Below are 21,421 nucleotides of genomic sequence, written 5' to 3'. Positions count from 1 at the left end.
ATTGCTCCGTGGCCAAACGCCTCTGGTCAGAGGCTTCGGTGCTTTCCTGCCTTTAGGCTGGGAATTGCTTCCAGTCACGTTGGACTGCTATGACCTTCCCCTGGTCGAGCTCCACGGTGATACGTATACAATCGCAGACCTCGAGAAAGAGTGTTTCTTGGTGCCATCTTGCCCTGATATGGCTGACGCCATTAGTCACGCTGACAGATTTACAGTAAGCTTTCTCCGGACCTTACCAGTGCAGTGCTGCTCCAAGACAGGTTGTGTTTCTAAGGATTGCTAACATCTTGCTGCATACAAGAGAATATCTCAATTGCGTATAGAACATGCGAATTTCTTTGAAAAGTATGGACTACAATGGTGAGGATCATTCTCTTGAGGCATTAAGATGGATGTTTGAGCTATGGTTGAACCCCCAATTTCGCTATTGTAGAGGAAGCACGTGTGAAGCTGAAGAACTTACGGTAAGTTGTTTGGAAGGCACAAGATTGCAGCTCTCGGCACAGCTGAGAATATGCAAGGCCAGGCGTACACCGCGCATCTGAAGACTGGTTTAGCTCTCAAACTGATCTTTCGACGAATCTTCAGTCTTGGTCGAGAACGTCTATTCCAGGACAGAGACGATACAATTGTCAGGACAGCCCACCACGAGCTTTGCGTTCAATGACATTTATCTGCATGGCACAGCGGGATGGAAACAACGCAGGAGCAGTCTAGACAGATCTCCAAAGATGTTGTGCAACCTTTCGAGATCGACATGCAGACAAGCAAAGCAATAGCAATAGCACCAACACCGGTACGCGTTTTCAGAGTCTCGACGCGTTGACCAGCTTGATCGGCAGTCGAGCTGGGACCTGGTTACTGCCAAAGAGCTCGGCGGGAATGAAACAGTTGTGTTCCCATCTACACGATCACTTTTGAGCATGTTGAGTGATCAGAATTCGGAGCATGCATGGAGTGTCGTCGCTGGTCTCTCGCCCTCCATAGCTGATGAGCCACGTCTATACTTGTTAGAAAAATAGCCGCTGTGAAAGTGGTGGTAACAGTATCTGGTGCGGCACAATACAGTTTGCACCAGGCTCCTCGGTCGCGTCAATTCAGGACGTGAAGTCGTGTTGGCTTCTTGGGCATCGTAATTGGGCAGAAATTCGACAGCAGCTCCACTTCGCGTGGCTTTCAGTCGTGGCACAAACGCGGTAGCGATTCCCTCTCTACCGCCAACATAACATTGAAGTATTCTGCTAATAAGCATATGTTGTGACTATCTTTTCGAACTCGTTCTCATGCTCAAGATGAAGACAGTGTTCCAGCTCAATCTGAAAGAGATGTCCATCTTATAGCGTGTGAGAAATTGGTGAGTCGAAGCATACGAGCTCACGCGCCTTCCACGGCAATCACGCTATTCACGCTCGTGGAAGAGTCGCGATATAGCTCACAACAGTGATGCAACTCAACTTTGCTCTACCTCGAATCCTTTCAGTCCCATTGCCCTGCATCTGCTCGTTGGTAAGCCTCTCTTCTGGGTTCCACATCAAAACACAAGCCCCTCCATTTTGTCAGGATACGTCTTCTAGAAAATCCCCGATTTCCACTCTCATGCTCTCGTGCTTCACCTTTTAGGCAACAATTTCGTTGTCCATCTTCGATCTCATACACACCTCATCAAGCTGACGACGATTGCGATCGGAATCTCGATGGTGTGAGCATCTTTGCATCCTCTCGTTTTCTTTTGTATGTTCAAACTCTCCACTCTGACTGGTTCCTGAATTCTGTACCTGGAAAGTCCTTGTTCAGCCGCACGCTTACTTGCCGTCCTATACCCACCGTACCGAACACCTCACAGCACAGCAATGCAAAGTGAACGTCATGCCTACAGCATTTGCCAGATTCTGGCAAACAGATCTTACTCGAGAAGCATTCCTCGACCATGTGACGCAGGATGACATGTGCAATTTGCGTCTGGTGTCGCGTGAGGTCGCCGAAGAGGTCGCTGTCAAACTCTTTAAATCAGTCAAGGTCACGTTCGATGTGGGCACGTTCGCACACCGAGCTCGTATGATAGCACTCGACAGAATTGGTCACTACATCAAGCATTTTCATTTCAATCTACCACATTCGGAAGCAACATTTTTACCACCACTGATTGATCCAGAAAGCCTCGAAGAGGTCAGTTTTCAGTATGAGCCACAGCATGTCCATACTTCGAGACCTTCTTCATCAACCTCATTAGATCCAGAGGCTTCGTGCAAATATGGGTCGTGGGAGTTGAATGATCTTCTTGTACGGCAATATCCACCACTTTTTCATGCAGCCACGAACATTACGACTTTTATTAGAGTGTTCAATGCAATGCCGTTCTTACGACATTTAACGATTTCATGTCCTGAGCAGCCAGCCAACCAACGATACCGGCGTAATGCGATCGATTATGCACTCATTTCATTACGATTGGCAGTTGAGGCAGTCAATCCACCATTCCTGGATACCTTGTCTCTGCAGCCCATGTATCCTTCAGGCATCTTCTACCTCCGCCCACATCAGGGCATTGGTACTTCACCAGGTTCAACTCGTGTCTGGCACCGCATCAAGCATCTCGACATTTCGATGCAGAACTTTGCTGAAACCGAAGAAGAACATGACACAACGAGCGACCATCTCAAGATCCTGCATACATATCTTCAGACCTTGCGCAGCGTTGAAACCCTGTCCTTCGCCTGGCTCAATGAAACAGGTCCATGTCCACTCTCGCTCGACGCAGAACCATGCCTGTCGCGTCCCTCGTCACTAGACAGCATCACATCCGCCCTTCCCGCCTGCCGTCCTATCAAGTTCCGTAAACTAAGGTCGATCAAGCTGGAGAACGCACTCCTCGATGCCAGCCAAGCAAGCCGACTAATCACCCTCCACCGCAAATACATCCGCGATATCGACTTCTCATCCTGCACACTCCGCTCCGGAACCTGGGATGACGCACTGGCACCACTAGAGGCCATGGCCAGTAATTCAGATTGGCGCTCGGAAACTTCTTCGCCCTGTTACTCCGCCACCGCCTCCACCTACACTACATCGTCTGCATCTTCTTCAAGTGGATTCAGCGAAGTCATGGACGTTCCTATCTTCTACACTCCCATGGAGGAGATGCCCAACCCATTCGAATGTGTGCAGGAATTGATGTGGGACGAGACGGACCGAGACGTGATGAGAGCTGTGAATAAAGTCGCGACCGACGTTTTCAGATTACGACAAGCTGCTCTACCCCGGAAGAAGAGGGATGTTGTGGTCTGTGGGATCAGGAGCTTGTTGAGGAGTGTTGGGATGAACTTTCATTGATCTTTGTGCGCCGTTATATTGAGATGGATAGCGTTACATGAAACACTTTGTGCATGAAGCACTTGTTATGAGACATGAATAAAGTCACATACGTATTTACGCAGCTGGCTACTGCTACCAGACTGTTCGATTAGTTCAATACGATCTCATTAGATGAACACAATGCTATACTATATACATATTCGATGCATCGCACTAGATCTGTTCTTCGTCCTGGAACACTCGAGCTTGTTCATAGCAGTCATTTCCACATTCGACGTACAAAGCAAGTCATGCATGCTTGGTACGTTTCCACGAGTAACGCCTCTCACAATACCAACGCGAGCAAGCCAAGCCACACACCACAACCCGCCAACATCATGACAAACCAACACGACACAAACTGCAAGCTCGTACCACGTGGACCGCCAGCCGAGAGGCCAGCAGTAACAACCAACGTCGATACTCGTGCGCTACTTTCTGCAGCTGAACTCGTGACTCGAGGAGTACTCGTTACCAACGCTGACGTCGATTTGCGAGCACTATCGCCGCCTGCGACTGAAGTCTGCGCGTCTTCAGCCGTCGTGGTGTCGCATTCGCTGCTTACTTCGCCATCACCAAGTGTGATAGTCGACGAGCAACTTCCTAAGAGCAGGGCGCCAGGTGTCGGAGTGGGTGGAATGTCCGTCTCTGCGGAGGATGGAGTGGGTAAATTGCTTGAGAAGGATGCGAAGTAAAGGGCAGCTTCGGCGGATGCAGTCGCCGAATAGGAGACGGTTGTGGTTTGCGTGACGGTGGTCCTTACTCGTGTGGTGTATGTGGATGGTGAGTAATAGATTGTGTAGTAGTAGAACCAATAGTACCTGTTGTGTTAGCTAAGGGACCTAATTTCGAGGATAAGTGATATACATACCAGTAAATAGTGGTGCGATAGGTCTGGTAGACATAGCGGGTAGTAGTCACTTGTGCTGTTGTTCTGATTGCCGTCGTGCTTGTCATAGGGGTCGATCGCGTCGATGTCCGAGTCACAGTGGTATCATCGTCTGCGAGATAGACCGAGCATGATTCATCAATACAGCAGACGATCCTCCCATCAGAGACAAATTTGATGCACTGAAACGGAGATGGGCAGTACCTTCCATTACTGCAGCAATCTCCTGTCGTGGGTATGCATCCATCGCCACAACAGCGCTCATTAGACAAACAGTATCCTCCATCGGGGCAGCATTTTGAAGGGTTGGGCACGCACCCATCGGGGCAGCATCCCCTGCCAGCCGCACAGCAGAAGCCGTAGCCTGTAATGTATCAGTAGAGGTTTTTCGAGAGTATAGTGGTATTACTGGAGCAATACCCATAGCCTGAGCTACATTGCTGGCGGTCAATCAAATGACGAAGGGAGCCAGGGCTTTGCTCCATATCGATACTCGAGTTCCGCCGCAGAGCTGGATTTGATGGCTTGAAAGGATTCTGCAGCATCAACTCGGCTGGAGGTTGGTGGGATTGAGCAAAGCTTATGGGAAGGCATCCTAACAAGAGGAGTAGAACGCTCATCGTGGGTGAAGGTAGCGCAGTACTGCTGAGTGCGCAGCTGAAGCGTCAATAGCTTGTATCTATATATCGTGTATTGGAACTCGAACAGCTTGCGGTATAGGCGGTAGGTCATCGCGTCTGCCTTGCCGAAAGGGTTGTACTTCTTCAGTCGCTTCAGCCCCTGGAGCATAGCTTCGAGCCACCGATGGTCAAGGATAGCTCGCGAGCTAGCCTCGTTTCCGAGTTCGCACCGAAGGAGTTTGCGACCGAAACCTTCACTTGCCTTAGCTGCTTGCTTGGCAAGACAACGAGGAAGTTTCTTGACAATGGTACTCCTTGTTGTCTTGATTGATGTTGGTGAGGTGAGTATAAAGTGACACGCATTACATGACAAGGGCTCCCAGCTACCCAGGCCAACAGAGGCATCGTCAGGATACGTACTCATTAGCCATTGTGACTGCCCGCTCGAGGCAGAACGTGCATGAGGGACACGGCATGGAAAACGCGCTAAAGCATAGTCTGAGTTACAGAGGTACTGGACGATGGGCTGAAGCTTGGCGTACAATTCAGTCTATGAAGCTCCGAGGAAGGCTGAAATGGAGACCAACACGTTCTCGGCCAGACAAGGTCAAGTCGGTACTTTACCCAGCCTATCAAAGCTGTTCCATGCAGGAAGTTCCCGACTTGTTTTGGGGCCAAAACACTAATCATTCATCGTCAAAACGAAGCCTGGTCAGAAGGAGTAGCCGTCCTCTTTTTGGAAAAACAGCGGCTTACATTCTGTACGTCTTTTGAGTCTGCTCAACCACGCATCGTGTCGTTGTACTCAACCTGAAGCAGGTTTGACCAAGCATTGCTGTACTGAGCTCTGAGCAAGTGGCAGGTCGACGAAGTCAAGTGTAGCCAAATCCAGCCGAGATCCTGTACCTGAAATGTGGGGAAAAGGCGGGTCGAGGCACCATGGGAGAAGGTCTTGGCAAAGCATTTCCGCTAAGAAGACCTCAAGGTGGAACACTCGAAGCTGCTCAAATGGAACGATCGATTGTGACACCACAGCCAAGTCTATCAACCAGCTGTGGCTTCAATCAGAACTTGTGCAGAGCATTCATTCTCGGACGATATTGCTGTGATTACATACCTGAATTTTGCCTCAGACAATGTTGCTTATTTGCATGTTCACGTCCTCACGAGTAAGGAGCAGGCGAGTTTCAGCCTGATGGACATGTCGCTATCTCGACGGGAAACATAACAGCTCTTTCCGCAAGTACACCAGGTGTGGTGTACAGTCCGATCCACTTAGCGCTCGGGCGAGGGCTTAGCTTTGCTGTAGTTTTGCTGGGGTCATAGCTAATCGGCGAGTCGTGGGTAGAATATGACCTTCATAGCTATTTTTCAGGTGGTGGATGTCCACTAGATAACAAATTTTATGCTACTCTTCAAATTGGTGTGTCGGACACGCTGGTCAAGAGTATTTTAGAGTAGGTCTTCTAGTCACCGTCCTAGCTATACCTACAATTGCCCTAGACCTATCTATAATATACGCCAATATGCGCCAATACACACTAAACTCCACTGTCATCTACCGTCTGGCCCACCGTACACCAGGTATGGTGCCTCTGCGGAAAGAGCTGTAAGACGCTTCACAAGAGTGGAAGCTGCAATCACGAATCTGGGTCATGATGCGCAGGAACCCTGAGCACGACAAGGAGCGTGTAAGTGCCTCAGGCATCATCAGTGGACCACATTTATCACTCAGCACAACTTCCTGGTACCTGGCAGGCTTCGAAACTCAATCCGGCATCCTCACGTTCTCGGATCTACAATTCCTGAGCAGCACCTTCAATGATGTTGCGTCTGTTTGGCATACATGTTCTGCTGGCTATCTTTCTCATACACGGTAGCAGCTCCCAGACCTGCCCACAATGGGTGGAATCAATGCTTGAGGCGGCACTGGCTAATTCTACGACCTGGCCAGGCATACAACTGACACTATCCTCGCCGTACTGCGGGCTCGACTGCACAACAAGTGTCCAATCTAAAGCCGACAGGTTTGCCGACGAACCAGCTCTTCTCGACGACACCCCTTGGCGAATTGCAAGTATCACAAAGACCTTCACGGCCGTGGCTATCTTGAAGCTCGTGGAGCGGGGACAGCTGGATCTGCATGCCCCTGCTGTGCAGTACCTTCCTGATTGGGCCGTTCAGCTGCTTGAGCAATCACAAGGTGTCATTAATGCTAGTCAGATCACAACTTGGCAGCTGCTGCATCATACAAGTGGGCTAGGTGATTTCGCCTCTGATCCACGATGGATGCAAGAAGTTCTGAATAGCCCACAGCATGTATGGACACAACGAAATTTGTTCGAATGGTCTACAGCCAATTCAACATCTGTCGGATATCCTGGAGAAGTCTTTCACTATAGCGACACAGGCTATACTTTGCTTGGCCTGATATTGGAGGTTGTGACAGAGACTGATCTCGCAGCTGCGGTTCATAGGTTGACTGGACTCGACGACCTTGGCATGCTGTCCACATGGTGGGAACTCCTGGAGCCACAGCCCAAGGATTCTTTGCAACGTGCAGGGCAGTATTACAATACCATTGATGTGACACACTACAATCCGACCTTTGATTTATACGCAGCAGGTGGTTTAGCGAGCAATTCCAAGGACTTGAACCGTTTCGGACGAGCACTATTTGAAGGTCGACTGCTGGATGAGAAAGTCATGCAGCTCATGTACTCCTTGGAACCATCCAGGTTTTACGGGTGTGGGGTTGCAAATTACTCTTTCGCCAGCCAACAAGCTTGGGGTCACACTGGCTTTTGGCATAGTTGCTTGTTTTGGGTCCCGTCTCTCGATCTGGCGATCTCGGGTACAGGCAATCAGGCTGCTGGTAACCCATTTGATATCGACAAGCTGGTCCAGAACGTCATCGATTATGGCTGTAATCCGATGGAGGTTGCGAGGCAAGGTTTGGATTCACATGGAGGCGAAAAGGTTGCGATCGACCTTATGAGGTCGACGATGCATGTGTCACAACTTATCATGGACTGACTTGAGCTTTGACATGTCCGACCAGCTTTCAACATCAGACATACCACAGCTTCTTGGAATGCATTGTCTGTAGCCCGTTTCTGAGAAGGTGAATTTGTGCGCTAGCGCTTCCAGATCTGCCAGACGAATAGGCAGCGACCACGGCGCGTACGAGGAACCGAACAACACTTGGGCAGGCACGACCCAGGTACACACACGGTAGAGAGCCATACCACGACACAAGGCAAGGGTGTCCGGTGGTTTCAGAAGGTCGCTGAACGAACATAGAGTAGGTTGTGCAACAAAATGCATTGCAAAGTGCTGTAGCACTCAGTGAATATCTCTCTCGAAAACTGAAACGCTATCAATAACGATATGAGTAATCGCACGTTCATGTCCTTGCTCCCGTCTCTTGTTATTCGACGCGGCGATAGAGTCGATAGCATAGACTCCCTTCATGACGATCGTAAGTTTGTTGGACCGATGGGTCAGCAACCAATTGTTCGTTAAACCTCCAGCATGATAGTTGGTAATCGACGACTGCCCATCAACGCCTCGTCAGCACTCTGTTATAGAGGCCTGATCAATAATGCACAGTAGCCAAAGTGCTAACCCGATAAGTCTAGTTGCACGTAATGCTTAGTATATGCTTCCATGAGATAGATTCGTAAGCGTGATAAGGTCATCTGAACTATGAGCTCGACGGTGGCATACCTCCAACTGGCAGCTCGTATCGGTCGAGGTCAATGCTGTGGATGTTATAGAGAATTGATGCAGGTCGTAGTGTGGGTGGACAGGAATCGTACAGCCTGCCTCAGGTTGTGTTCACGGATATGCATCTTGGATTGATCTGGTCATTTCTTCCCCTTCCTTGTGCTAGAACTTCGTCCCAGATTGTTGTCCTTCGACATCGATCGGGTCAGGCCGCCAATATATTCTTGTAATAGGCGATTCTCGTTCTCTAATCTGTCGTGGTCGAGTCGAACTTCGTCGATCCTAGAAGCTAATGCCTGTAGCGACGATTGTAATGTGTGTGCTTGACTGTAAAGATGTTAGAATGGCAGCTTGTATTGGTGGCAGAGCCAACATACTCCTGTAGCTTTCTTCTTACGCCTAACTCCAAACGCTCCAGGTCTGCGCTGTTTCGTCGTGGGCTCATTGCTCGTGCATCATCAGGTGGGTATATTGGCTTTTCTCTTTGGTATGTGTCATTGCCTTTTGGTATGATAATCGAGGACGATCTTTGTCTTTCAGACATTCTTGGCCTTTCCAAGCGACTCTTTCTGGACACTGGTCTGAAAGTTGATTCAAAATTGGTCTCTGATTCGGACGCGGACGAAGCACTTGAGGAGGCACTGGACAAAGGCGGCGACTCTTGATCGCCGCACCTCCTAGTATGTTGCGTCGGGTAGTCTGAAGGGTTCGGATATGAGGATATGGCGGTTGGTGAGGAGAGAGCCGACATGACTGGCTTGCGCACTCGTCTCGCGTGGTGTAACGGACGCAAACGAGGTTCGGAAATGTGGCATGTACCTCAGCAGTCCTAAGCAGCCCTCTTCATATTCAGATTGAAGTCGAAGTCCGTACTAGCGATATCGAAGACAACGACGATATCCTTGTGCAACTGAACTAAGGAAACATAGGCTTCCGCCGAGTAGCCTTGGACATGCAACGTCTCACAAATAGACGGAGTATGTAGAGTCGAGACCCTCAAACATTTAAATTCGGTCTGCGTCGACGCTGCCGACACAGAAGAGAATAAGCTTCGTAGCAGGTCCAAGTATACGAGTAGGGTCAATGCCGTAATGTCCCCATGCAAGCAGAAGAACAAATAGCAGATCTAGTGGCGAGCTAGCTGGCCATCCAGTGGAAGTCAAAAAGCTGTTCGACCATTACAAAGTGGAGTGAAAAGTGGAAATGGTTCGGAGACGAGCAATTCGTGCTTGCAAATTGATAGACAGCTCATCATTGCCTGATTGTTATGGTGTGAAGATCTTATAGACTCTAAATTACAGCAATAAGAAAAGCTAACTTGTGTCTCACAACAAGCACGACTGACGTTGCTCCTGCCCCAATACCTGCTCCCTCGCTCTTGAGAGTGAGTGAAGAAGGCCACAATCGTTCTGTTCCTCAGACGTGAAGTTTTCCACGTGTGGCTCTGCATAGGCATCAAGCGACATCTGCAGCTGCTAGAGTATCGAGAGTCTTTACCGCTTCGCCTTGCTTGGATCCAGCCGTTCAATGCAGGTGCATCTGCAGGACACATTTCGTGCTTTGAGATTCGCTACAGATTCTCAAATACTGGTGCACGGCATATCGGTAGAAGCAGCAGATACCCATATTCACGGTGCCCCAATGCAAACACACCCCACCCTAGACTTTGTGCTCGGGCTGGAATGGTCAGGCGCACCTGCCTCAGCTGCTGATGAGCCCGCCACATGAAGTGATTCTTGGCTTCCACGACGTCTTTTCGTTAATCCTTGCATTGGGCCATTCTAGATTTAATAGCTATTTGATATTAATCCAAGACGCCTGAATTCTTGGTATGTTGACGAGTTCACAAGGCGTTGGTCTCTCAAAGCCCTTCTTTCTGCTCGTGGAGCAGGGTCTCTGAGTTCTTGAATTGTGTTTCATGGTGATCTGGTGATCAAGTGCGAATAGACCCCTAGAAACGCTTTACCGCCAATCAGTGCACGTAATTTTCCCAGGATTCTGATGTAACAATTCACCAATGAAAAAGTTTCGCTAAGTGCTAATTAACCGAATTACTGCGAGCTTTCTCGATTGTATGACGTAGGCCACGGTCCCTGCTGCAATGACCATGTGCAAACAAACAGAGCGGAACTTTACCAATTATCCAACTCCGGGCGAGATTGGTGTGAATTTGTCCAATCTCAGGCTGGAGGAACTCGAACTGTACCAGCTGCGGAGTGAAAAGTCTATTCCCACAGCATTGAGCAGCAATATACTCGACCTTGAAAGGGCGCATAAAGCACATGAACCAGCTTCGCAATCATATCTTCCAACTACTTGTTTTTGTGTTGAGTTGCAAGGTAGCGACACAGAAGACGGCCAGCACCGTTGACTTTTCCGGATAATCGGAATGAACCCCGGCTAGGCCAAGAATTGTCACGGCAACATAGAGGGCCGGCGCACTGGTTTTTGGCTGCAGATGCATCACCAACAGAGCACTGCTGATGTGAACAGGCAATTTGACCGAAATTGAGCGTCTTATTGACGAGCTCGAGCTATTACTATTAAACAGCTTCTCCTTGAAACTACCATCTCGGTCAACTCGGTATTCATGCTCAGTATAGTCGTTTGATCGTGACTGGTGGACATCCTGCGAAAAGCAGGCTGTCGAAGAGTCGAATTTCCTTGTCTTCCGACTCTGCTTGCTAGCCGCTACCGTTCGAAAAGGTACGAAGGTCCAACCTTTGAAGATCTGCTTACAATTTCGGAGTGGAGATCTCGGGATCTCGAAAGTTAAGATAGAAGTAAACTGCTCCATGATTTCATGTTGCAGTTTAGTGTCTCGGAAAATTCCTGATGTTACGCGTCGAATAATGTTCTTGCCCTGTTATTGCTGGTCTTAGGATAAGCTGAGCATAAACTTACGCGAGTGCATGAATCATCAACGTCAGAAATGGCCAATATCAACACAACCTCGTTGTCTCTAGCGTTGCGGAATGGAAGTGTTTTCCCTGAACTCTACCTGGTTCCCTGCATGTCCTCAATGGAGCTGAACTGCTCGAGAGCGGACTTGGTCGAGTACCACATGACTTTGTTCAAGCGACAGATGCCCTGCATTGAATCTATTCTCGCTCGTCCTTTGTGGTTTCATTCCTATGCAAAGCTAGATATTGTGAGCTCTATGAGAGACTTGCTCACGGAAGTACAACAGTAGACCGCGTCATCTGATAGTGCTCCTAAATCGATACGTGTCTCCTTGATAGAGCAATGCTTTCTGCACTGTTCTGGATGGTGACATGAGGATGGCCCTATAGTGACAATGACACTGAGCGTGTTCAAGCTGTGTTCACACTCACCTTAGGGCTTCTCGTTCTTTATCGTTGCTTGTGCTTTATAGCTTAGACGAAGTCACTGTATGCCATGAAGCCTTCGTATGGTTGAACCGCTTTTCCTTGGATACCTAGCTGGATCATTGAGGAGAGTATTCAGGTAAGCTTTGACCTTGAGTAAGAACACGCAAACCACGGCGCCTGGATGTCTTCAATCTGAAGCTATGATAGTTCCAGCTTTCTGGTCTAGAGGACGACTATTCGATGCTTCGAGGGAAGAAACTCATATGCATGCACGATGACTTTCGCTTACTTGCCTGCAAGATCCCGAGTGAAGCTATGCTCAGCCGTAGCAATGCGTCTACTCACGTGCTACTATCCATCAACCTGGTTCAATTCCTTTTCTATCCCGTACCTACTGACTCGGGAATTTAAAGTATGAAGACGTGTGATACTTCGCTAAGTCCACGGATCATGTGAACCATCTTTTCGTATGGCTTGATCGTTGTGAGCCATCGGAACGAGCACGACTACGGAATAGCGATAAATATATCACCTCACAGACTCAGGCTAGCGTCGCTGCAGGCCTAACATGACCCTCGACAACTGCCATTGCCCAAGGACATACTGAAAATATCAGCGTTTCATAGGTGTATAATCAAGACAGGATGTCGAGCCCGATCGTGGTTATAGTGCATACCAAAGCCTCTAGCATGAGCGCCAAAGCCGAAGTACGTGGCTCTGACAACCAGATCCATCGTCACATATCCCAAGATCCTGCCATATCTTTACTGACCATGTCTTACCTGACAGATGCTGGAAGACATACATGTAGTGGTGGAGAGTGCCAGGAACAATCAAACAGAAGCGTTGAAATATGCTGTCTGCCTCCCTGAAAACTCAGCTGACACAAGCATCTATATCTTTCAGGAGTAAGTCCTTCCTGCACCTCCGTCTCGAGACGAGTCCGTAGCGAAGCCCTCGAACTGCTCTATATGCCGCATCGCAATTCAACAATGCAATCACAGGCTAGCGAACAACATATTCAATACCGAGGATGATGTTTTTTTGGTGTTGCTCCTGAGTCTCAGGCTCCGCCGTGTTCACACTACTCCACATGCCCGTGCCAATGTTCAAAACGACTTCCGATGTTTTCTCTATGGGCCCTGACTCTACACCTCAGACAAAAAGAAGGTGCATATATTAAAGTCACCCTGACTACTGAGACTAATCCCAAGTCCTCCAGATACGCCAACAAAGCGGCCTATGACCACTACATGAACTCGGACGCCTTTTTGAACTGTAACGCATTGCGCAATTCTCAAAGCACCACCAGGCCACCCTACATCGTCACATGGAGCGAATCAGCCCTCCTATCTCGACCCGATCGGCTTCCCTCTTCAGCTCCCAGACCTACGGAATCGGACCTTCGCAATCGAGTCGAACATCCATATATCCTCTTCGCAACCATCACAGACTCCAATCCCAAGCACATCGGAGAGCTAGAACCATATGGAGCCGCCATCGTCGATTCCGCGACTAAGAACGAGCCGGACACAATCTTCTATGCTGATGCGAGGCCGCTGGACCTTGAGACGGGCCAGGTTACTGATAGTCTGACAGGTGAAAAGGACGGGTTCATCTGTGCGTTGGAGGTGTATGCAAGCAAGGAGGCTTGTGATGCGCATTTGCAGGATGAAAGTGTCAAGAATCTGGCTGTTCAAGGGCATAAGCTGGGTAGCCGGTTTGAGCTTGTGCCGATGGTTATGAAAGAGGGCTGGCTGGTTAGAGAATAGGGAGCAGACACTGCACACTTCACCAGAGTGCTAGAATAGCAGTGGCATGCACCGACATATGTTGTGGCTGGTTGAGAAGAGCATAGGTAGAAAGCATTAGGCGACCTGTATTATCACCTCACATCACGAATTAGTCCAAACAAAACTCTCTCCCTGTCTACAGCAAAATCACACCCATCAGAGTACTCTTCGCAACGTACTCAAACTCCTCAAGAAGATCCCATCATGATCTCTGATCTGGTCTCAACATCTCCGCGGTCCGTTATCCCAAGTCCTGTTGAGCTGCTCCAGCGACAGATCGCGCTGGATTATCTCACTACTTCTCCAGACTGGCCTCCTGCTCTACACCACAGTATCGGCACTATTTGCGCGTCTCGTTGGAGTTTCATCCTGCTTGTTCGCACTCCGCCGCTTCCTCCATCGAAACAATGTCTCAATCGGCCGCTTCCAAGTCGTAGTTGGAGATGGTTCTTCTCCAGCTTCCTCATCCCCTCGCTTCTGTCGCCTAGCAGTAACCCGACCTCGAAGTTGTTGATATCTGTCTTCATTGCTACGATAGAGCATAGCACATCTTGAAGTGCCTGTCTTGTGATTCCGGTACCAGTCCAGACCGAGAAAGGCGAAACAGTATGTGCTCATGGATACTGTGACTAGAGCGATGGCGTATGGTGTCATTGAGGTAGAGAGATGAAGGGATGATGAGAGATTGTGCATGCCGAACACGGCCTGTTAAAAGAAAAAAAATCAGTGAGGCTAGGAACTGGAGCTAAGACTTTCCATAGTTCTTTCGATGCAGAGCCGATAGATTGGTTGGGTAGGGCAAGTGGATATTTGAGAGGTGTTCCAGCAACAATTTTGTACTTACCGTGACGAGCGAGAGTGGTAGATATATGATTGTGACCACCGTGAAGATCATGATATTCTGATTGGTGTGTCGAGCTTGTAGGGCCTCACGAACCGAAGTCGCGGTGAACAGCTGGAAGCGTCAGCAAGAAGAGCCCAGCGAGGCTGGCACGCCCTACAACATCGCGTAACAATTGCACTTCTGTTTGCTTTCTGGTGATCCGCTGCCTGACTTGGTCCATGTCCTCCTCCCACTTGCTCTTCATCACTTCCCATTGCTCGAATATGCTGTCAAGCTCCGAGCTCGAGCAGTAACCATCGAGTGGATCCAGGATATCCCGCAGCGATCGCTGCAGGGAGTCTCCCCAACTCTCCAGGTATAGCCTCATCTCCACAACAGATTCGTCCAAGACTCGTAGGAACTGCAATACTCTAAAGTAATATCTTGACCTCTGCATATCTGGATGATCGAACATGATCTGAGTCATGTAATCGTCGTCTGCAATCTGGACCATCTGATAAGATCACAAGGTCAGCTACCTTGTGACCGAACACTTTATCGATTTTATGGTTAACTTACCTTTAGGTCCATCCCGATCTCGGTCCCCTGAACTACCTCGTTCCAATCTGCTACGACTCTTAAGCAATGGTTGCGTATATAGTGGCACAAGGTCTTGACTCCTGCTAGGACTGGTTGACACGTCGACTGGGATGTCTCCCTGACTATGTAGGGTGACTGTTCAAGCCAGAGATCAGAGCCATCGGAAAGCGCAACAATAGTGTAACAAGCCGCACTCCTACTCAGGTAGAACTTCAACATAAAAGAAGTAAAACTGTGTTTCACGTCCATCTTCAGTCTGAGCCCATCCTTCCCGTTTTGGGCGAGCACTGCTGAAAATGTACTCCGCTGTCGACCGCATTGATGTAGAGAAACATCGTGACATGGTTCATCCTGATCCATGTGGCCAGCCATCGAGAAATGGCGGAGGCTCACGACAGCTAGCGCGTAGGTCTCGTGATGGGAGGTCTGATTCGCCGAAGTTCCACGGTCATAGTGAAGAGCGAAGTCGCAGGCGTCAAGAAGCGGCATATGCTGAGGCATCATGTATGATGCAAGGAACGAGATGACCATTTCCATCAGCCAGGAGCAAGAATTAACGTCTGAACCGAACTGGTCCTGGTGCTTCGCGCAGGCACCTATGAGATGAGTTGACAGGAGCAGTATTTGTTGATAAGACGAGCAACCTCTGCTCGAAGAGATACTACTGCAGATGCGGAGGCGTATTAGATGAGTTTTTGATGGACATATGAAACAGGAGAGCTTACATGACTATAATCTTGAATCGCAAATTTCTAATATAATACGGCTCGAAGCAGAAAAGCTGAAGACTTCGTCAATCTGTTGTCCCTCAGACGAGACTGGCACAAGCAGCTTACCGTAGGATCGTTTACCTCGCCACACTCCGTTAAAGTAAGATGCTTCCACACAGAGTCTGTCTCTTCACACGCTCTCTTTGCAGAGCTATTTATAGTGCGGTACAGAACATCTTCATCGAGTCTCGAGTCGCGAAGACCTCTCTGGAACTCCTTGTACGTTACTTGTGATTCGTAATCAGCCGGCAACACAGAAGCACGCATCTGGAGTATAGGATGTTTTTGCAGCTGTGTCTTGACCTGCTCAACTTTCTGCTTCTCGAACTTCAATGCCTCGCTCCACCGTGAGACCGCCTCGTCTTCCTCCATGCAACTAGAGATGAGTCAATTACAGTTCTGCGCAATCGTCATGGTGTCGCGTACGGTGCTTCAGTCACCGCGTTAACGATAACAGGAGGACTGGCGTCACGTGTCGAACTGTTGTCCGCTTCGACAGCGGTGTCGATCTTGGCCGCAGCTTGAGATGACTCGAGTTTCGCGATAATTTGACCATGAATCTTGATGTTTTGCCGCAGCAGGTCAATCAAGCTCGTTTGCATACCTTCGTCCATAGCTGCAGTGGTCTTGACTGTATCCTTTGTTCGTTGCCCACTGTTTATCTTCGCGACGCCTGTCTGTCCGCTCTTGGTAAATTAAAGCAAGCCTGAGATCTTAAAGACACAAAAGAGTGAATTGCTGCTTATAACGGATGGAGATGCAATGTTGTGGTGATACGAGGACGACTTGATGTTCCACAAAAGATTCTGCAAAATACGCCTTACCTGTCGCAAGGAGTCGTTCGTGGTCTACAGGTGACATGGCATTGTCCGGCAGTCTCGAGACAACGGTGCACAACCTGAGGCACAACATGAGCTTGATCACTGCAGTTCGTGTTAGCTGCTAGAAGTCTACTGGTGGTCTCTGTCCAAAGAGCTGATGGAGTGCTGCCAATGCCGCTTCTTCATACCAACCACACAGCTTACGGACAAAAGGCATGTCTTTAAGGGCCTGGCATTTTCAATGTCATGTCCGGACTTTCACCGATCGTCGTTATGGAAGGTATGAGCTCCTGCAATCATCCTGCTCAAGAATCGAGACGACCTCGTGTGACTTCAGTGCTATGTTTTGAGACTGTATGGCCCGAAGGCACTGCTGTCGTACGATTGTGTGATGCATTGCGGTTATTGCTTCCAAGCTTAAGTGGTGCCGTTTTATATGAGATTCCAACTACCGGCACATTTTGTGAGGCTTTTTGTCTCTTTGTAGACGGATCTCAACCCGGGGCCACGATAGTAAGTATTTGGTAAGGACTTCACTGTCGCGTAATGGTTCCTGAGTCCAACTCACATTACGCGACAGTGGAGTAACGCGTCAATCCGTCGTGTCCATGTCTGCCCTACGAGCACACTAGAACTTCTAGCCGAGCTTAGAAGCTGAGCGCTCAAGTAATACCAGTAAACAAATCTATGCAGCATCGCGTTCTCATGCCTGTGCTCACAGCTTCAATATCGCAGTCTAGACTGGTTAAAGCAAACCCAAAACGTTGCTCGGCCACAGATGCAAGACGTGCTACACCTATCCCAGAAGTACATGCGCTCGTGAGTACAATCGTTCCCATACTGCTGTTTGGAGGGCGATCAGATCAAGGATCACTCTACCGGTCACCCTGCAGGTAGAAACTATGTCTGGTATACTCGGCAAAGTGCTGAGCCGAACTGCTATCCGTATCCTAATTGCTGCAATCTGTGGCCGATAGATTCAGCTACGCGTCGAGGTTCGCGGTCAGGATATTGGAGTGCAGACCAACACCGATCATGGCGCTTTCAGTATGTGATCTGCTCTATTTGTCAGGGTTACACGACCTTCGCACATCAAAAAATGGTGTAGTCCAGGCAGTACTACTTGAAGTCACGTATCAATGCACAGATTGGTACGAGTTTCAACGACATTTAATTACCACCAACACGATTGTCCCAGGGGTTCCAGAAGGTTTGTGGTCGGTTACGAGATGTCCTGAACGAGATGAGTGAGTAGGAACTTGGGTGGAAGATATTCTCCTGACGTGAAACAAAAGTCACGACCGAACGACTGGCCTGGGGATGCTAGTGTTAGCATTGATTCCTATGCTCAGTGTGAAGCACTGTCTTGTAGTTTGTGTCTTTTGTTTAAGCTATATCCGTAGCAGGCTTCTTGAGATCAGTTATGGCGCGGTACAGTCCGTGGCCCATCCAGTGTTAGTCTTCACATTGATTTAGTACTTGTATCCGCCATGGCTGTTGCGGTTGCTGACTCTCTGAACCCTTGAATTTGAGGCTGGTCTTGCAGGAGACCCATTCAGCTTGCACCCTGTCCTTGCCAAGCAGGAGAAACTTCCAAAATCAGAACGTCGCGGTAAAAGGAACATGCCCAATTGGTTGAAGCCGCACGTGGCGCGACGCACTAATGTCTGTATCTCAAAAGTCAATTTCCCACGATCTCCTCCTTTCCGTCCTCTCAGCCTGCTTTCCGGAGGTTTCTCACGTTCTTTTGTGTCTGGACCGCATTCATGACCGTGCGTGGAGATTCACAGCTGCTCAGCTGGATGCCGCTTGCTGTTCTCCCAAGCACACGAGCCCGCTGGGCAAGCCACCATGGCGACTGGAAGTAGCTGCAACGGGAATGCAAGCATATCGTTGTTATCGTGTATCTCGAGCTACTGGTAAGATTAGGGGTCAACAAGATGTGCACAAATACCCTATACATTACCACTGGTATTAGGCCACCTTCTCCTCATGTGGTGACGTCTTATCGGACCTCTTTCTGAGCAGACATCATGCTATATGGGCCAGTCGCGATGCTGTCTAATAACCAGACATATGAAATGCTTGACCGTAAAGACCCTCCAGTGACGGCGCGAAGCATCGAGGACGAGAACGAGGGGAGTCAAGACCTGTACAGCAACACACTCGCGTACCAGCCTTACGACTGGCCCACAGAACCGGGACGACTCCAAGAAGATCATCAATATGAGTTCATGATGAACGCTTACGACGCTTTCCTCTGTTTCATCCCGCTGTTTCTCATTGCCAAAACCACGTTGTGCATCGTGGCATGGTCGTGGGATAGGGAGAATACTGGTTACTACTTTGATCAAATATCGCTATTGACCACTTTCCTGATTGAATTCAACGAGCAGGTGGGTGTCCCCTAGTCTCTGGATCGCAGGAGCAGGAACCAATCACAGATCTAGGTTGTTACAGCTTTCACCATCGTTTTCGTCACTATCATGACGACTATGACTCGAAGACTGGCTTTGTATCATGCCCAAGAAGGGGCCTACATCACAGACATTGAACAGCTTCAAGCCTCCATCAGTCTGCCAAGCACGATCAAAATGGTCTTCTCGTTGAGAAAGTTTACCAAATTCAGCGCCGCATTGGTCGCTGTCTGGAGTTTCTACTATCTTGGCAGCCAGGTAGGACCTTAATGTGACTCAATGCAGATACATAGCTAATGAAATACAGGCAAGCAAGCGAGAATATGCATATGCCCCCTCAGCGCCATACCACGATCTAGCTGCGATCTATCCCACTGACGACCTTGGTTCACAGTTCGACCTTGTCAACGATGTCAACAGCACGCTTTCCGACGCTTTACCGTTCCTAAATAATGCCATGACAGATGCCTACGAGTCGAGTCGGCGTAATGCTAAGCTAGGGAAATCTGACGGTCTCGACGGCACCGGTCAAACACTCATACCAGACCTAGATAAATCGACCTGGATGAAATCAACAGCTTTTGATTGGGTGAAAGTGAAACCTTCCGATTTCTATTATGTTTCTCGAGCTGGAAGACCACTCCCTGTCAATTATACTGGTCGGCCTTACAGAACTGACGAAGGTAAGACTGTGGTGGACACTTATTGGTCCGATACTCGCATCGTGGGCGACTACACCTTTAAAGCAAATCATATGAAACTCGCTTGCAGCAGCATCGATGTGTTTCCTATAGAAAGATTCCCCATAGGGACTGTGCCTAACATGATGCTTGCCCTGAACGTCTCGGCTTTGGCAGATGACTCCTCCACACTCATTGCTCAACCGATCATGCTTGAGTTCTGGGCACGTTGGAATTCTACATACGGTTTCGGCATCCCTGAGTACGGCTACTCTGCACCCCTCTTCAACAACCAGCCAGCAGGTTCTGTGAGAGTCTTATGCAATGTGACGAGGCCGCGAGTAGAGATGAGGATTAGTTGCCAGGACACAGGATGTTTAGTCAAGCAGGCTCGATACCTGCATGTCAACTTGACTGACCTCTACAACACTCCTATCAGCAAGCCAGCCTTTGCTTCGTCCTTCTTGAGCAATCTCATCTGGTCATTTGGTGTGCCTGATGAGAGATATTATGGCATGAACAGCGAACAGTATTGGTCTGGTCAGGGGTCTTTGATTGAATACGCCAATGTCACTGAAACGGACCTTAAGGAGTACAACCTAACGATGGAGGAGTATAGGGAAGATACTCTGTTCAGGGTATCGCATGCGCTGACCGAGGCTGTTAACACTTACTGGAACGTTGCACTCAATGCGTTCATACCTTTTGAGACTCTGTCTGGGTCATACCCCGGTTGGGAATCGATCACTGTCCACGGTGCCATATATGATCAGCGCTACGAGATCTACTGGCCATGGATTACAGTCGACTATTTTTCATGCCTTCTTCTCCTCGTTGCTGCAGCATACTCTTTCTGGCTACGCAAAAAGACTCTGGCACCAGATATCTTTGGCTACGTGAGCTCCCTGACTAGAGACAATCCTCATGTCCCTGTCCCACCAGGTGGAAGCACAATGTCGGGTATCGAAAGAGCAAGGCATCTCCAGGACTACAAACTCAAGATTGTGGACGTCAAGGGAGGAGAAGTTGGTAAAGTTGGTGTTGCCGTCGCACATCAATCCACTACCTTCGATCCGTTGTCGAAGCAGAGAAAGTACATGTGATGACACCAGAGAACGACCGTTGATGTGTTCTGTATCAGCTTGACACGGTCATCGTGGTTCGGGGAACCAGACTTTTGCTGTGGAACTGACTTGTGCAAGACCGTCACACTGCACTCTTACGAACTGGTGTCTTCACCTTGTGCAACAATGCGTGACTTCTCTCGAAGAAACAACACACACTTGGAGGTGTTTCGAAACGCACATCACACCGCGGAACCACGTTTCGGCGAGCACTGGTCCATCTCCGACTCGATAGCCGATCAGTCGCCGATGGCGTGGGGGTTGAAAGCACTTGGCGACCTGCAGTTGCAGAACAGACAAGAACGTACGAAACATTCCCCAAACGGCAGGCACGCCGCGAGTTGCGCACCTGCTTCCTCTGCTTTGGTACGCACGCGTAGAAGCTCCTCATGAGCGAAACAACAAAATGTCTTCAGATCGATATTGCTCAAGATCTGCTCTTGAAGGCATTGCACCTGCACTCGAGCCACCT

At 49.1% G+C, this 21,421-nt stretch overlaps 8 protein-coding genes across 8 annotated transcripts; 5 read left to right on the top strand and 3 right to left on the bottom strand.

Annotated features, from left to right (window-relative positions):
* Positions 1 to 1,866: 1,866 nt before the first annotated feature.
* Positions 1,867 to 3,330, top strand: LTR64_008340 (uncharacterized protein; the record flags this gene model as incomplete). The annotated part of the gene is made up of 1 exon (XM_064902655.1): positions 1,867 to 3,330. One exon carries the CDS (start codon positions 1,867 to 1,869, stop codon positions 3,328 to 3,330), a length of 1,464 nt encoding a protein of 487 aa, XP_064751131.1.
* A 3,188-nt stretch (positions 3,331 to 6,518) lies between these two features.
* LTR64_008339 (uncharacterized protein) lies at positions 6,519 to 7,896 on the top strand (the record flags this gene model as incomplete). Its single annotated transcript, XM_064902654.1, has 2 exons — positions 6,519 to 6,691; positions 6,744 to 7,896. 2 exons carry the CDS (start codon positions 6,519 to 6,521, stop codon positions 7,894 to 7,896), a joined length of 1,326 nt encoding a protein of 441 aa, XP_064751130.1.
* An 833-nt stretch (positions 7,897 to 8,729) lies between these two features.
* Positions 8,730 to 9,340, bottom strand: LTR64_008338 (uncharacterized protein; the record flags this gene model as incomplete). The annotated part of the gene is made up of 2 exons (XM_064902653.1): positions 8,730 to 8,916; positions 8,967 to 9,340. 2 exons carry the CDS (start codon positions 9,338 to 9,340, stop codon positions 8,730 to 8,732), a joined length of 561 nt encoding a protein of 186 aa, XP_064751129.1.
* Positions 9,341 to 12,565: 3,225 nt separating this feature from the next.
* Positions 12,566 to 12,833, top strand: LTR64_008337 (uncharacterized protein; the record flags this gene model as incomplete). The annotated part of the gene is made up of 2 exons (XM_064902652.1): positions 12,566 to 12,628; positions 12,711 to 12,833. 2 exons carry the CDS (start codon positions 12,566 to 12,568, stop codon positions 12,831 to 12,833), a joined length of 186 nt encoding a protein of 61 aa, XP_064751128.1.
* Positions 12,834 to 13,014: 181 nt separating this feature from the next.
* On the top strand, positions 13,015 to 13,693 carry LTR64_008336 (uncharacterized protein; the record flags this gene model as incomplete). The annotated part of the gene is made up of 2 exons (XM_064902651.1): positions 13,015 to 13,091; positions 13,144 to 13,693. 2 exons carry the CDS (start codon positions 13,015 to 13,017, stop codon positions 13,691 to 13,693), a joined length of 627 nt encoding a protein of 208 aa, XP_064751127.1.
* Positions 13,694 to 14,035: 342 nt separating this feature from the next.
* LTR64_008335 (uncharacterized protein) lies at positions 14,036 to 15,128 on the bottom strand (the record flags this gene model as incomplete). Its single annotated transcript, XM_064902650.1, has 4 exons — positions 14,036 to 14,419; positions 14,559 to 14,669; positions 14,716 to 15,051; positions 15,117 to 15,128. 4 exons carry the CDS (start codon positions 15,126 to 15,128, stop codon positions 14,036 to 14,038), a joined length of 843 nt encoding a protein of 280 aa, XP_064751126.1.
* A 730-nt stretch (positions 15,129 to 15,858) lies between these two features.
* Positions 15,859 to 16,521, bottom strand: LTR64_008334 (uncharacterized protein; the record flags this gene model as incomplete). Its single annotated transcript, XM_064902649.1, has 3 exons — positions 15,859 to 15,918; positions 15,974 to 16,283; positions 16,334 to 16,521. The coding sequence occupies 3 exons, from the start codon at positions 16,519 to 16,521 to the stop codon at positions 15,859 to 15,861; spliced, it is 558 nt and encodes a 185-aa protein (XP_064751125.1).
* Positions 16,522 to 18,782: 2,261 nt separating this feature from the next.
* Positions 18,783 to 20,928, top strand: LTR64_008333 (uncharacterized protein; the record flags this gene model as incomplete). The annotated part of the gene is made up of 3 exons (XM_064902648.1): positions 18,783 to 19,124; positions 19,179 to 19,403; positions 19,453 to 20,928. 3 exons carry the CDS (start codon positions 18,783 to 18,785, stop codon positions 20,926 to 20,928), a joined length of 2,043 nt encoding a protein of 680 aa, XP_064751124.1.
* Positions 20,929 to 21,421: the final 493 nt, after the last annotated feature.

Source organism: Lithohypha guttulata, assembly GCF_036872675.1.
Source record: "Lithohypha guttulata strain CCFEE 5908 chromosome Unknown scaffold_8, whole genome shotgun sequence".
In the NCBI taxonomy this organism is placed as follows: Eukaryota; Fungi; Ascomycota; class Eurotiomycetes; order Chaetothyriales; family Trichomeriaceae; genus Lithohypha; species Lithohypha guttulata.
This window is presented reverse-complemented; position numbering and strand designations above follow the sequence as displayed.